Below are 15,940 nucleotides of genomic sequence, written 5' to 3' on the forward strand. Positions count from 1 at the left end.
TCTTCTCTTATTCCCAAATCCTAATGTTGCTTGAACCTTTGACTTCTACTGTAGCACTTCTTCGATTTCAGGTGTGTTGGATACTCTTGCATGTGTTTTCCTTTTTATTATATTTTTTTAGGTTCTGCTTTGGAATTTTTTTGCATCCGAATAAAACCTAATCTCAGCTTTCTATAACTCTTACTTTCAGGAATGCTAGATTAAGGCAGTTATGTATGCCGATGAAATTGAGCAGTATGCAAATAAGCTTAAACTCATCAATACCTACCTCATCTCTACTGCAAAAGTCAAAGTCTCGCCAACTTCATACGGCAAGCCAATACATAAATTTTACTGGATTCTTGACAAAGAAACAGTAATTGAACATATCAAACCATCTAATGAACTTGAGAAACCACTTTCACCACCAACCAAGCTGAATATCACAACCTTTGACCGCATTCCTCATATGATGGTTGATTCTGCTGCTGAAATTGGTATATCGATCCTAATAGCAACTATCAGGCTAAAATATACATGTTTATTAATACACAGACTTACAACATTTCATTATGTATTATATAACCAGATATACTGGCAATCGTTCTTCGTTGTGGTCCTCAAAAATACGCAGGTTGCAGTCATCATAAGTGTCAAGAAATTACCCTTTGTGACAATCAGTAAGTATAAGATTTCACCTTCTATTTTCCCATTTTTTGAAAATATTTTGAATGAGTAAAGACCTTTTTTATTTGTTTGATCGGATCATCAGTTATGGTCTGAGCGTTATCATAGTACTTAGTCTTCTCTCCTCACGTTCTCAGGAAAAATTAGTTTCTCCTCACTCTATGGGAGGATTTCGGAGAAATAGAAGGAAATGAAATTGCAGCTGAAATGGCAACAGAGGCAGATCTGATTGTAATCCTTGGAAGGAGTATAGGAATCTCTACTTATCAAGGTACATATGCGCTGAACTTTTTTCCAACATAATTTTAGATAATAACGAAACATTAAACAAGCTATGTGTTATACAGGATTGTCACTGTAGACTAGGTTCAATTCCACAGTACGTGTGAATCCTAATTACCCACAGGCAGTAGAACTGATCAACTGGTACTCACATTTCATCATTATTCTCTAACTTTAATTTGCATGTAAAGAACCTACTAAACATATTATCTATTGTAACAATAGGGCAAAAGAAAACAAAAGAATGTTGTTAAGTCGTACGTCAGAGAAAACCTCAACAAGCTCATCTATCCCTCCCATGATAGTGACTCCTGCTGGCCAACAAGTTATCTCTATTGCAGAAATGTCATCAGCAACTTCTGTAAGTCATACTTAAAGCTGGTCATTTGAGAGTATGCTTATTGCTTTTCTCATTGTCTAGCTTTGGCTAAATAATAAAAACAAATTATATTTACTCATGAGTAATTTAACACGTATTATGTATATGATATTTTCCGACATATGGGACTGTTCTATGTTGAGGCAGAAATGGCCATATCAGATGAATTCTAAGAGTTTTGTGTGCTTTAATGCTCATGATGCAAACAGAAGAAGCGCACAAAGGATAGAAAGGCTTTTGAATGTCCAAAATGCAATCGCAAAACAACATTAATGCCTCGGTACTATACTTTTGACTTGTAAATTACAGTTTGTACAAAATATTACATATATTATACACAAATTTTAAACTTGCCATGATTTCAGGTGTATCTTTCAAATTGATCTTATTGATGGTACTGCTACAACCACATCATCTATCTCTGCTGAATTGGGAGAAAAATTACCTTCCATGATTAGCAAAAACAGTTTAGCATATATGCTTAGTTCTAAAGTGTTTGTTGAATCCTTCCATGATAGCGGAAGACATATTTGACATAACTTGCGCTAAGGTGCTCTCTCATTCCCGCTGGCTACTTATACACATGTATTGTCACAATACCATATATCTTTGTTGTCATAATAGTATATCTCTTCAGCACAAACAGTTTACCACATATGCTCTGTTCTAAACTATTTACTCTTAACTTGTTATATTTACAGCGACAATCATTGTCTCTTACTCATGTCCATGAGATGTTGTCCAACAAAGTATTCACAATTCAGCTGAGGAAGTCATCTTGGGGCAGCTCAAATACCCGCATGCAACTTTGCTTCCTTCTTTCCTACATGGAAAAGGAACATACTCCACAGAGCACTACTGATAGGAATTCTAAAAAGATAAGACCTTTGGAAATAAGTGAGGTGGAGGTGATGGCAACAACTACTACAGCTGGTTCTTCAAATGCGACGCCGAAATTTGAACCACCCACACCAACCAAAAAGGTGTAAAAGGTCAGTCTACATCTAACTTTCACACCAAACTATAAGTCACAATGATTAACAATTCCAAATATTTAGAAGTATTTCAAAAAGTTGTGGTAAAAAAAACTAATACAGTTTTAAAAACTAAAGGTGGAATCATTGAGGTATTCGAAGAATATCGTTCATAATGTGATCAGTAAGTTGTGCAAGTCTTTTGAAATCCACGAAGTATACTACTACAAGAATTTACAACCCACTACATTTTTCTTCCTTCAAATTTATCATTCATTTGGAATTTCAAATTTGTTTAATTGTGTTGGATTTTGATCATTCTGAGTTGGATTACTAATGTAATTAAATTCCTTTATAGGAAAGAAAGTATGGAGAATGAAGAATCTGAATTAGATTATTTTAGTTTTAACAATTGAGCAGCTTCATTACTTCAGAGTTAGGACCAGCTCTTTGGGCAGTGATCTGTGTGTGTTTCTCAAGTTATTAAGCATTCAAATGTCTTCTATTTTTAGGGAAATGCATTATACTAATTACAGAGCTGATCACAAAGAGATTCAACAGGGAACCTATCACTTTTATCATGATTCCATGACTTTCTATTTGATACCTAATGAGCATATAAATTTAGCTTCAAAGTTTTGCTTCTGAAAATTCCATTTGCTCTTTTCCAGTTACTATACTAAAAATGTGCCAGTTTGGAGGCTAATATTTAAATTGTTTTGCTATGTGTTGCCATATTTTCAATTTCTGACAGACTTCCCTCACTCCATTTTGTCACTTTTGCTTAATAGGGGGAATAAAATGAATCAGTCTCCCTATGCTATGGTTTTTTGAATGAAGAAGATTAGCTACTAAGAAGCGAACTCCAGCATCCTCTACATATGATAAACAATGACATGCTAATCTTAGATACCAAAACTGAAACATCTGCTATATTATTTTGGTTGTATTATATTAGTTAGTATTTGCAGATCGTTCAAATCGGCATCATACTGATGTCTGTTGTACATATTCTGATTATTTCTAATAGTATATAATATAATATAATATATGATATTAGAATGTAAAATTAAGCTTTCAACCCAACAAGAGAATACTCAAAAGAAGAGAAAAGATAGTCCACAATAATAGCATTAAGGCAATTTACTACGTTCAAGAAAGGGTATAGGAATTAAATATTCATTCCCTCATTTCATACAAGAACATACAACATCAAAAGAGGAAAAAAGAAATGTACAGTTGATGTTTCTCCTGGCAACATTGGAAAGTCCAGAAGTTGTGAAACCACTAGAATTTGAATGACAGATAAAAGCAGAATGTTTCCAACAACGTCTGCAACATTCTCCTTTCCTTTTCTCTCAACATTTAATTTCTTCTACTTTATAGATGATTTGTTATTGTGTACAATTAATAGATTCAATAAGCATACTTTGTTCCTTACTTATTACGTCATCCTTTTTACTATTACACACATAATTTAAATAAATTGTTTCCTTGTAATTTGTGCTTTATATATTTTTCAGCAATAAAATTTATCATCAAAGGTGAGCACATTATTATGTTGGAGCACGGGCCATCCCCATCTAGTATATTACAAGTTTACAGTCAAAGCTTATATAAGGCATATAATGGGGACCTAACCACAAATAAAAAAATTGTTGAGTACTAACTAAATAGATTTTGCAATATACTTCTTTTTGTTATCTAATTTGTCGTCGTCCACAACAAAGTTAACGATGGAATCCATAGTAGACGATGAACAAGAAATCTCAATTAAATATAAATGGTGATTAACTATCACATTAGCTTGTATATTATATATTTATACTATCATAAAATTTCGCGCCCCAATGAATTTATCATGTTCAGACTTCAGACTCTTTTTATGCTTAATTACACGCCAAATGATTAATATAATGTGTTAATGATAGAACATGATATAAATAAGTTAGGTATGACGATAAATAAATTGGGGATGATTTAACGATGGGTTTGGTGTTTTCATGAGAGGGGAGAGATAATTTCATCACAACATTAGCAATTAGGAAAAGCAGTAGAGGGAAAGAAACAGGAAAGGCTAAGCTAACAAAAGATGGTTATCGATTCAAGAACGTAAAGCGTCCCTGTTTTTACATGGTTAGACGGGTAGAGAAAACTTGAGATTCTCAACCCCTCTTCTTAAGGGGGAAAAGCAGAAGAAAAAAACTAACAACAACTACACTACTTGTCTCTTCTATCCACTGTTTACCTTTCAACCGGTGAAAACATCAAAAACTAGTTCAGACCACATATCGGTAAGTAACATAACGCCCTGCAGTCTCACTTGGTCTAATAATTTTCACGACTTGGCCACGTTTTAGCCCGTAATATCTAGCAATTGGGTCGGTGATCTGAATCCGAGGAAGCTGTTGTAGCAAAGAAAATATTAGGTATTCAATCAGGTAAGTATAGGAATCAATCTTGCCTATCTAAATAGCATAAATCAAAACAATGGCAATGGAACCAAGTTGATAGGTAGAAACAAAACAATCAGCCAAAAGGAAGAAGCAGAAGATAACAAGGACATTATTGTGATGATCAACAATGCATGCAGGTAGTTTTTCCATCAAAGATATTAACATTAGGTTTATCAAAGCCCCCTTCAACTGATCCAGTTCATTGGAGACTGAATAGTTCCGTCGATATATCTGTGCAAGCCTCTCAACTGGACACTAGTTCCTTATAAAATTCCCCTCAGACAAACCCCAATTCATACTAGAAGCCCAGCTGTAGAGATGTATTTACATAGACAAATAGCTATTTGATACAAGGTTTTGATTATCTTTCACATAAAATAAGACGACGCAAAGAAAAAAAATGCTTAAATTTTTCTATACGACTAAGGGAACAAGACAGTTTCAACTTTAACACTGTCATGAAGAATGCTGTTCTATCTCCAATTATATCCCTTCCAACAAACTCATTCCCAATGGGTTGAAAGGGAATACAAAGCCATTGAATTAATTATTAAATTGGTTATTTCTCATTTATTCCATTCTTTCACTCTTGACCACCACTAGCTCTACAAAAATGGCTTCACCATTATGCACGCAACACGTGTCTCCTGGTTTTTAGTGTATTATATGAGGTGAAAAATTTAGCAAGTGAAATAATATTACAAAGACGAACCTGAGTTTCTTTCACAGTATATCTTTCCAACAAGGTCTTCTTTTCTTCAGGAGTAAGTGTTTGGTGCTTAGGAATTAGAACATGGTTTTTTATGTTTACCAACATCTCTGCCTCCTGAAACATGAATCATTTATCTTGATGATTAAGAAGATTAAGCATTCTAAGACAAAATATAACTATCAATCACTTAAAGAAACTAAACGTCTAATGTGCATATTAGAAGCCAAGCGAGCTCACAGATTTTCTAAATCAAACAAATAACAAACGTGTCACCCCTAGAAGAGTACCAAATAACCCTTAATATGAGTGAAAATGCTAGCAGAATCATTCTCTATCAAAATCCATACCAGCTTCGAATAACATAAAATTGCAGAATCATTCACAACAGATAACTTTTTCAAACAAGTAAAGTCACTATAAACGGAACGTTGATTTGTCCATATGATGTACAATAGTCTTAAGCCATTCTCTTGTGGATTATGAAGTCAAGTACATGATATCTAGGCAGGTTTAATTCATAATGGCATATAAGCTAGTTTATTAACTCATATACTTGAAAAGGGGATTTGGATTCTATTATCATTGTAGCTTTGAGTTAGAATTCGCTAAATAAGGCACTCTCATCCCTGAACTACCTCTCTCCTTTTCACTGCTTTCTGGCCGTGGTGCGGACTTGGCAACCCCATATGGCTGCTAGGCATTTTGGATATGCCTGCACATAGTAGGAAGTAGATTCTTACACTTGACAATTGTCTTTGCATTTTATTCTAATTCTAGAAAAATTTGAACATCTATCCTTGTGAAGCTTGAAAATGTCATCAATGGAAAGGACCTGTAAACTTATCTTTTTAAAAAATATCCAAGAATCCCCTGCTTTCAGCTTTGAAGCTCAGTGGTATAGACACCAATATCCCCCTCCACACTTTTGAAAATTACACTTATTTGATCCATTGTTCCTAAGAAATATCTCACAAGTGATAAGACAAATTCTATTAGGAACTAGTCACAACAGACTCTTGTTTAACATAGATCTTGATACATTGAAACTCTGGATATCAATGTTTGGAAAAGTGTATCTTAGATATACAATTTTCCAAGTTAGGACACACATTGAAGACTTCCTTTTGAGAGTGCATCAACAATACGCAATTCAGAACTATATAACATTATCTGATTCCTACATTTTAATCATATTAACCATTCACAGTCTCAACTCTCAATGATATCTTTTTTAATAACAAGCTGCCACCACTAGCATACCACACCACAGATTTCTATCCAATAGCATTAGCCATGCAACACAACAGCAAATTGGAAGTACAATGAATTTCAACACTTTTCCAATGAAACAAATAACTGAAGTGCCTCCACCCAAAGAATAAGAATGACACTAATTACGAGAAATCCCAGAGGACATGCTTCCGCTCCAAACACATATCTAGGGTAACGTGAAGTGGCATCATCATTATGCCATTTTGATACAAAGATAGTCCACTTATCAAAATGCAAATGGCATTGTAACAACATATTGTCTCTCTGATTTTGGTGGTCCTACTACTTAAGTATCAGGTGCTCAAATGAATGGTAGTCAGACCAAAATCAAAGAAACCAAATAACAAAGATACCAAAAAATAAAATGATCACAAAACTAGGAGTAAACTAAGCTCCTCAGCTATTTCATAACAATTTCAATCCTTCATTCAAGTAGTAAGAACAAACTAAATAGAAGAAATAGTACAGTAGTCACCTGGAAAACCTCCAAGTGGAACTTTATAGATATTTCACTTATGCAGGTACGAGCGAAGGGAGTCAAATTTTGTTGTACAATCAGGATTGCTTGGAAGACATCTTCTTTTTTCATGCGCTCTGTATAAGTTTTCATGGTCTTAACACCAACCTTTGGCTCCTCCGGAAAGAACACATATATCTAGAATCAAACGGAAATGGCTGAGACATGGGTAGCAAATAATTATGAAATCCTCAGGTATACAATGAAGAGATATACTGTACTAACATACTAGTAGAGAGGGAGTAACTTAAGCCACAAAACCTGAAAAAATCAAAGTTGTTGCTGGAGAATAAAACAAACACCGAATATTTCATCAATTGAAGGGAGAAACTTTTTTACCAATCATCAATTTTTGGAAACATTAAAATCCTTAGACAAGAAAGCGGTGCACTTAAACTGACAGTAACTATAATTACAATTATGCAAGAAAAGGAAATTGAAAGAGCATACTTGATCAGAACTGTTGTTACGTTTGGCTTTCTGAAGTACAAGGTCTTCTCTCTTCATGTTCTCACCATACTTCTGAAGGAACTCATATTTTGACATATTTATCTCAAAATCTCCAACAAGGTAGCCCCTATCAGACAACATTTCCATCAGTGTCTTACGAACTCTGAAAAGTCTTGAGAGCTCCTCCTCTGATAAAGTCATCTTTGTGCTACTAAATTCAAAACAAACAAAAAAACAATTATTATGGTAAAGAATATGGTAGAAGTCCTAGTTACAGCTAATACTCTGAACAGTGAACACTGAATGCATCAGACAAGGATTGCAGTATGTCATCTTCGTAACAACAAACTTTGCCCAACTTCCTTATCTAAAGGTCAGACTCCTCCAGCATGGTGGTTAACATTTTTTATAAATCTCAGTACATCATGCATGGACAAGACAGACAGAAAAACTATATTGAAGACGCACAAAAAACTTCTCTAATGAAAACTGTTTTATTTTTAATAGCTTCTGTTGCAAATAAAATCACTAATGCAAAAAAGACAAGTTCAACAGCAATGGTGTATAAGTTGTTAAATTATATAGCATATGTGATACCCACAAATTTCCTTCTTGAAACTCTCAATTTAAACCCAATATTGAGAGAGGCTGATTTTTCATCATAGAAAATTGAAGACAATGTTCATTTTGTGGTCACTAGATCAAATCATAAAAAAGTAAAATCCCCAGGAAAGGGATACAAATTTCTTACAATCCCATAGGAAAGGGATATAAATTTCCTATCTTTTATTTTCTGATCAGTAACGATCGTATAATTCTATCAATTCGCACATGAATAACAGCTAAAGATCAGTTAGAATATGTTCTAATATGGAAATGTAGGTCCAAACGTGAGGATGTGAAACTAGCACTTGAAAGAATCATGTGCGAGAGGAAGGTCCAATAGATTGCATCTCAACTTCAATCAATATACTAATTTCGGATGCATAGTACACAATATTGGGGGGGTGGGGGAAGTGTAGTTAGCAATTATTGGTACTTAATGCATAATCTGAGCATGAGTTCATGATAAAGTACAAAGAAGCACACAAAATATGAGAAGCAATGACCAACTGAAATAATCCAGACAATTTCACATTTTTCATCTCCATAGTTGTTGTCCTCCTAATAATCCGTCATTATCTTCTCCATCATAATAAACCTTGCCATAGTTTTCATTACCAATTGAATCACATCAATGTATTTAGTTGCAAGACACAGCAGGGAATACAACTGTAACAATAATGAAGATGTACTACAACCGCATACACATACCCTCGCGACAATGCAAGAAAGAAAACAGTCCTCGCCCATATCCTTTTTTGAAGAGGAACATGACCATACCCTTTTCTGTTTCCTATTCTAATTTCACCTTCTAGATATTGAGAACCTTACAAGTCTTGTTTTAAGATAAAAGAGGATTTTATACAGAAAATTAAGCATCGTTTGAATCTTTTCCAACTTCAACAGGTACTTGAGTATAAATTCTTTATGGGCTAGCTTGCACACACCTCAACTAATTCACCGGGTACATCATACCTTCCACCAACACAGATACCATGTGACTCTATCCACCCAGAATTTGACTTGTATTTTCAAACTTAATCAACCATTCTTTTGATCACTAAAAAACAAATGATATTTAAGCCTAAAACTATCAATTCCTTTGGTAACTATACAATACAATACTGGCTGAACAAGGGTCATTTGGTTGAGAACAAGTCATCCCGGAATAAGTTATCCTGGGATAAACTATTCCACCATATATGAATGATAACTTATCCCATTACTAAGGTATAAATGGTGTGATAAATAATTTCAGGACGGTCTAATAACTCCAACCAAACGCACTATAAAATAGTCCTTCATTTTATACATGGGATTATTATAACTCATACCTCACACTAAACGACTCCTTACAATTTAAAATCAAATTCAACATCATCCTCCCATTATACAAGCAACAAGTTCAAACACTAATTTTCAAGAATAGAAGATCAGCATGATAACCAATTGCAAATGCAGCTCCAAAGTCCAAATCATTTCCACGTTCAATTAAGGCAGCGATATTCCTTGTACTTCTGAATAAAATTACGTAGAAATTTGCATACATAGAATGTATATATAGAAACAAAGAGAACGAAGATAACACACAGAAATGAGAAATTTTACACAGAAAAAAATTCACAGAGAAACTGAGAAAGTTTCAGCAGAAAAATGAGAAAAAAATAAGGGAATTATATAAATTAAAAAGCACCTGGATAGTATGTATGAAATATTGAAGAACCCTAATGGTAGAGAGCATCGGCGTGTACTCTGTAATTTTAGAACTTTTTTTCCCTTTAAATTTGACGCGTTATAAGGGGGCAGCAAAAATAACTTTTGAACATCTATTTCCTCTTGCAAGGAAAATTTCAGAAAAATATATAACTATATCTAATTTATATCCTAAAAATATAATTCAAAACATGAATTATTAATCTTTAGTCCAAAATTCAATTTAATATACAATACTTTATATTCGGTGTAAAATAATATTCAAAATTCTCATATCAAATAAAAATAATTTAAACTTGATATATAATATGATACATCTAATATATAACGTTATACAAAATTATGAAAGATATTTAAATACATATATACAATAATATACAAAATTATAAGAGGTGTTAAACATTGCTTATTAAACAAAAAGCCGACTTCCTCTTTTTACTTGATTCAAACACCAAATTCATCCATAAAACACCTTAGGAACTACAATAAATCACCTAAAATTTCAAATTTAGGCTCCTCGATACGTAATTAATCTTTTGCAACAATACCCACTTGAATTAGAGTGTATTTGCGAAAACTTGATTTTTAAATTTTGAAACTTTAATAAGCCATGTTTAACACCTCTTATAAATTTGAAAACTAACTCTCTACTATGAGAAGACATATCTTCTCGACCTCACAAGACATTTATATGAAATTCCTCAAATTTAAAGCCTCTAATTCCACAAACTCAACAGATTGATCTAACATCTAAACACTATGATTTATAGTTGTTATGAAATTAGGTCAATTCGGGTAAGCATTGAAAATCTTGGCTATATTGTGTAAAGTAATTGTATGGGTTGCACTTTGAGATAATTTTCACTTTGATTTATTTGTTTTGCTTTCCTTTTTAGTCTATTTTAAAAGATAGTGTTTATTTTTCTTTTTGTAACTCTTTTATTTCAACTTTTCATATATTTTGGTACATTCAACATGTTTTTAATTTAAAACTACAAAATATCATACCCACTTGGCCATAAATATAGCAATCACCTTTTGAAAACTTTTTTGGTCATAAAATTGTCTAATTTTTACGGCCAACAAATAATTGTTGAGTTTATTAAAAATTACATCAAACTTTTATATTTTATAAACAAAATTCGATTATTTATGACTCCAACTAATTATATCTACTCTTTCCCCTCATTGTATACACTCTTAATCTAAAAGTGTATGCTCGTCGTGAAGAAATGTTTATAAAATGTGAGAAGGTTGTATGAAAGGATAGTTTAGTTATTACGTTGTTATTCTTTATTTTTTTTGCACCAATGAATTTTCATAACTAATTGTAATTTGACAAATTGCATTAGTTGGTAATTGTGTTATTGGTAGTTTTTATTAAAATATAGTGCTATAGATTTTGGATAATGTATTATTAAGATCACTACAATTTATTTAAGGGCAAATTACAGAAATCACATATTTTTAAGGCAAAATTGTAATCTAGCCCTTAAAAGTTTACAATTACAGAAATCCCTCAAACAGATACAATAATATAAGCGCTGATACATTACTATGATACGCGAGATACATTAATCGTTAAGTAAGATACATTACATTTTATGCATGATACACTAATCTGATGCGCGAGATACATTAATCTGATGCACGAGATACACTAATCTGATGCGCGAAAATGAGGTATTTTGGAGACTTGTAAAATTTATAGGGGATAATGGTAATAAGTAAACTAAAATGTGGCATTTCTGTAATTTTTCCTTTATTTATTTAAATCGCCTAAAATAGTCATCAGGCCATAATTTTTTCCAAAATAATGGGCCGATGCGTTGTCTTCCTTCTCCTTCTTTGCTTTTGTTGCTGCTTCGCCCCTAATTGTTTTGAGCAAATTATATATTAAAAGACTCAAAATATTGAGATTATTTTCAAGGGCGGTTCAATGTAATCGGAGGCCTAAAGCGAAATCTTAATTAGAGGCCTAAATCTAAATAAACTTCACATGTCTATTTATTTAAAATTTATTTTTCTTACATTTTTTAAATGCAAAGTATTACCTAATATTTCTTTTATACATAAATGATTTATTCGATTTCTTTTTTCAATTATTAGTTTTAAATAAGATTTTATTAATTCAACGTTGAAAAATATTATTTTACTCGGGCAATCATTATATGAATTGTTAACATAGTTCTACAAGTAATGAGTTGACAAATTTCAAATGAATATAAGAGTTAGAACCATAGCTTTGATGAAGTTGATAATTTGGTTACCCCACATTTTACTATGGTTGTTGTAATGCTTGAAAATCTAAGAAGAAATGAAAAAAGAATTTACAATTCAATTTGTTCAACACTTTTTGACTATTAATTGATACTTTTGACAGAATATTACTCTAACTTATCAACAATTTAAAGAAGAGAGTGTAAAAGGAGTTAAAAAGAAAATAATGTGAGTATTAGTAGAGAGAGTGTAAGAAAATAAAACAATATTTTCTTGATTTTTTCTATTTGAATTGGGTTGAAGAGAATAAAATAATAATTTTAAATATATACTTTTTATCATAAATAATTAATGTTTTTCTTTAAAAAATTTAACACATAATTTATTCTTGGTAAAAAATTGAGGCCCCCTAAAATTGGGGGCCTAAGGCCAATGCCTTATTTTTGTATACATAGAGCCGGCCCTGATTATTTCATATCTAAAATCTGAAACTGTATAAAGGAAATTTTGAGTTGATCGGAAATGAATAGTCAATGTATACTTCATGTATTGTTCGTGTATACTTTATATATAGTTAAATTATATTTAGTTTTCTGAGTGTATTGTAATGTATAGTCAGTATATAATTAATGTATAATTAAGTTATATTCGACTTTTTGAATGTGTTTGAATATGTAGTTTTTATATATATTTTATGACTTTGGGTATTTTTTATGTAAATAGATAAAACATGACTATATTTATTGTAAACTAATTACTTTATTTTATATATTTAAAACTAGCCCTATTTTAAATTATTAACTTATTGTGACTTGTGATATCTTTTAGGTAGTTTTTAAATTTGTTGATTATATTTCTAGATATTTGAAATTGTATTTTAAAATTCACATCAAAATTTGATAATTTCAAATTCATAAATTAATAGATTTATCAAAAATTAGATGGGGGTGGAACTTACTGTGCAATGGGATATTTGCTTAGTTTCCCCAATAAAATAACGAAGATATATTTGATTCTAACTACTAATAAAAAAATAAATTTGTTTCATTTCATATCGCTCAGAGCAAATTTGACACTTTAATCATTGTGGCTTTCAATTTTAAAGAAAAAAAGAGAGAAGAAGTTGCAGTTACATTTGAATACGCAATTAAAATTAATTAATTCATAAATGATATGACTAAATACAGTAAATGGATATTGGCGTTGTCTATTTTATGACAATTCTTAATTATAGTAACGGATAATAATGAAATTACAAAGAATAACGAGTTGTTACAACTTTAACTAATCATTCTAATTATTATTAATAGTAATACCTAACAACTAATAATGTCAACAAATTTTTCTTTGGAGCATTAATTTTGTAGATGAATTATTAGCAACTTATATATTTTGGACTTTTGGTCATGTTAGGTGTATTTTTCTCTCTCCTTACTTTAGTGTTGGTAGAGGTATGCCAATTTAAGTTCGAACAATTTAGAATTATTTTTCTTTCTTTCCATTGGATTGACATTTTTGCAACTAACTATAGATTATAGATGTCAATATAATTGCCGAATTCGTTTAAGTTTAGATGAATTATTGATCTGTCCACTTAATTATTAGTTCAATTTATTTCAATTTTTTAAAATTGAGTTGATATGTAGTTTAAATTTATTTATGAAAAATCTTATCAAAATATTTTCAATTCTTTTTCTTCTTATTTGATATGTTGTATTTATGATCATTTGAACTTTTGCACATAATTTGTGTTGATAATTTTTGCCCTCAAGATGAGATATAAGTCTATGTTTTTGCATCATAATATTTCATAAGTTATGTCCCTCAAAGAGCTTATACTCGGTAAGCATAAGTTTGCTTGCTAAAGACAAAAATTAAAGATAAACTTATTTGAAAGTCAAAAAATTAAAAACCAACTTATTTAAATGACAAATCGTATTAGTCTTATATATAACCAGAATGAAGCAATAAGTAGTTTATAATGTACTATATTTTTTATATATATAAAATAACAAATAAAATAATTAAAATTTAGTAAGAATTGAGCGGATTGTGTTATGAGTTATGATCCACATTTTAGACCAAGTAACTTAAGAATGATTTGTTATCTCTTGTATTCATATTAACAAATCAGAAATAATAAAGGATAAAAAGAAAAAGAAAAGAACTATCCAAGTCCACATAACCTACTGTGTGTCCTTAAGACCTTAAAGTACTCAAGGTTGTAGATTAATTCTTCCCAAGATAAAACATATTAACTATTAAAGAAGTAGTGGTACCTCAAACTTTGATTATTTCAACGAACTCAAGAAGATATCAATGAGATCACACACAGAGACGCTATCGATTGATTTTGTTTATAAGAAATGTATGCAGAAGAAGGTAAGAATTTGATGTAGAAAAATGAGAGAAAATCTCTCTATTGATAACCAACAAAAGGGTAGTATGAAAATGTAATAATTGTGCCTTATCGAAAAGGTCACAACTCGTTGAAAAAGAGACAACCTTTCAAAAAGGTCACAACCCTTTGCAAAAGACACAACCTTTCGAATGGTCACAACCCTTTTAGAAAAGACACAACTCTTCACAAAAGTCGCAACCCTTCAAGAGAGTCACAACCTTGCACTTCCTATTCACACCTTTAAAACCCAACATGATTTAATAACCCACCAATATTATTAACTCATCAACCTATTTTAATTCGCTTAAATTCAATAAAAACAAGTACCACAAATGACATTACACATTATGTCTTACTTACGCAACAACACGTGCACTTCATCTTTAGTTTTCACCCATACCCACCATAGCCTTTGTTCCCACCATCACACAATCCCACCACGCACCCCACCCCTACCTCTCATAATATTCATTAGACTATTAATACATATGTTTAGAATAATATTTTTTGGTTATGTATTAAACTCACATAATTTTTTTTTCTAAAGAATATTTTCCTCCGCTGAATACACCTTAATTCAATGAGTGTATATCACTTTTTATTAGATGTCACTTTAAAAGGTAGAAGTGATTGCTAAAATCACTAAATTGAACAAATGGACAAAATTAGTAAATGTGCTCTCTTTGTTATTTTTACTTTTTGCTATTTGATCAATTCGCTCAATTTCTTATTCAACCAACACGATTATTCTGGGCTCCTTGCAATGATTTAACTTCATTATTAAGCATGGACTAGGAAAAAAAGTTAGAAAAGAGAGTAAATTTAGCTCCAAAAAAAACTCAATGATAAGATATAACTTGCTCCTTACTTAACAATAACCAAAAGTTAGTCCTGCCCACACTTATTATCTCATTATCACCTGTCAATTGCAATTGAAGCCAACCCCACTACCTCAAGCTGTTTTTTTCTATCTAGTGTTCGGAGTTTATATTAGAGCCTTGACTAAATTTGGATCGCACACTACAAGGCTCATTCAGGGATGGCACTCCAAATAAAATTTTTTTTATGTCAGGGCTCGAATTCAAAATTTCTGATTAAGGATAAAACAGTCCCCATTGCGCCATAATCCAGGTTGGTTACCTCAAGCTGTTAATTCACTGTTCCCTCATTGGCTGATTGGCGATGGGCTTGTTATCATCTTCTAAATGTCACTTCTTAATGATTAGTTTCGTGATTTGATAACATATTTTATCTTTAATATTTAATGATTTTGACATGAATACAAATTTAGTCAA

The 15,940-nt window shown here is 31.6% G+C and overlaps 1 protein-coding gene and 1 long non-coding RNA gene across 3 annotated transcripts; one reads left to right on the forward strand and one right to left on the reverse strand.

Moving 5' to 3' along the window:
* The first annotated feature begins 409 nt into the window (after positions 1 to 409).
* On the forward strand, positions 410 to 949 carry LOC102590539 (uncharacterized). The gene is made up of 3 exons (XR_001474133.1): positions 410 to 476; positions 569 to 659; positions 804 to 949. It is a non-coding gene; the product is annotated as an uncharacterized lncRNA (long non-coding RNA).
* A 3,411-nt stretch (positions 950 to 4,360) lies between these two features.
* Positions 4,361 to 10,101, reverse strand: LOC102590791 (DNA-directed RNA polymerases II and IV subunit 5A-like). Of its 2 annotated transcripts, none has more exons than XM_015311279.1 (5): positions 10,005 to 10,101; positions 7,709 to 7,919; positions 7,217 to 7,396; positions 5,470 to 5,583; positions 4,361 to 4,706 (listed from the first exon to the last, which is right to left on the reverse strand). In XM_015311279.1, exons 2-5 carry the CDS (start codon positions 7,907 to 7,909, stop codon positions 4,581 to 4,583), a joined length of 621 nt encoding a protein of 206 aa, XP_015166765.1. In that variant the 5' UTR covers positions 7,910 to 7,919; positions 10,005 to 10,101; the 3' UTR covers positions 4,361 to 4,580. The 2 variants fall into 2 exon arrangements, with proteins under 2 accessions (XP_015166765.1, XP_006353289.1); XM_006353227.2 differs by having other exon boundaries at positions 7,709 to 7,916; positions 10,005 to 10,100.
* Between the last annotated feature and the right edge of the window lie 5,839 nt (positions 10,102 to 15,940).

Source organism: Solanum tuberosum, unplaced genomic scaffold, assembly GCF_000226075.1.
Source record: "Solanum tuberosum cultivar DM 1-3 516 R44 unplaced genomic scaffold, SolTub_3.0 scf00154, whole genome shotgun sequence".
Classification (NCBI taxonomy): domain Eukaryota; kingdom Viridiplantae; phylum Streptophyta; class Magnoliopsida; order Solanales; family Solanaceae; genus Solanum; species Solanum tuberosum.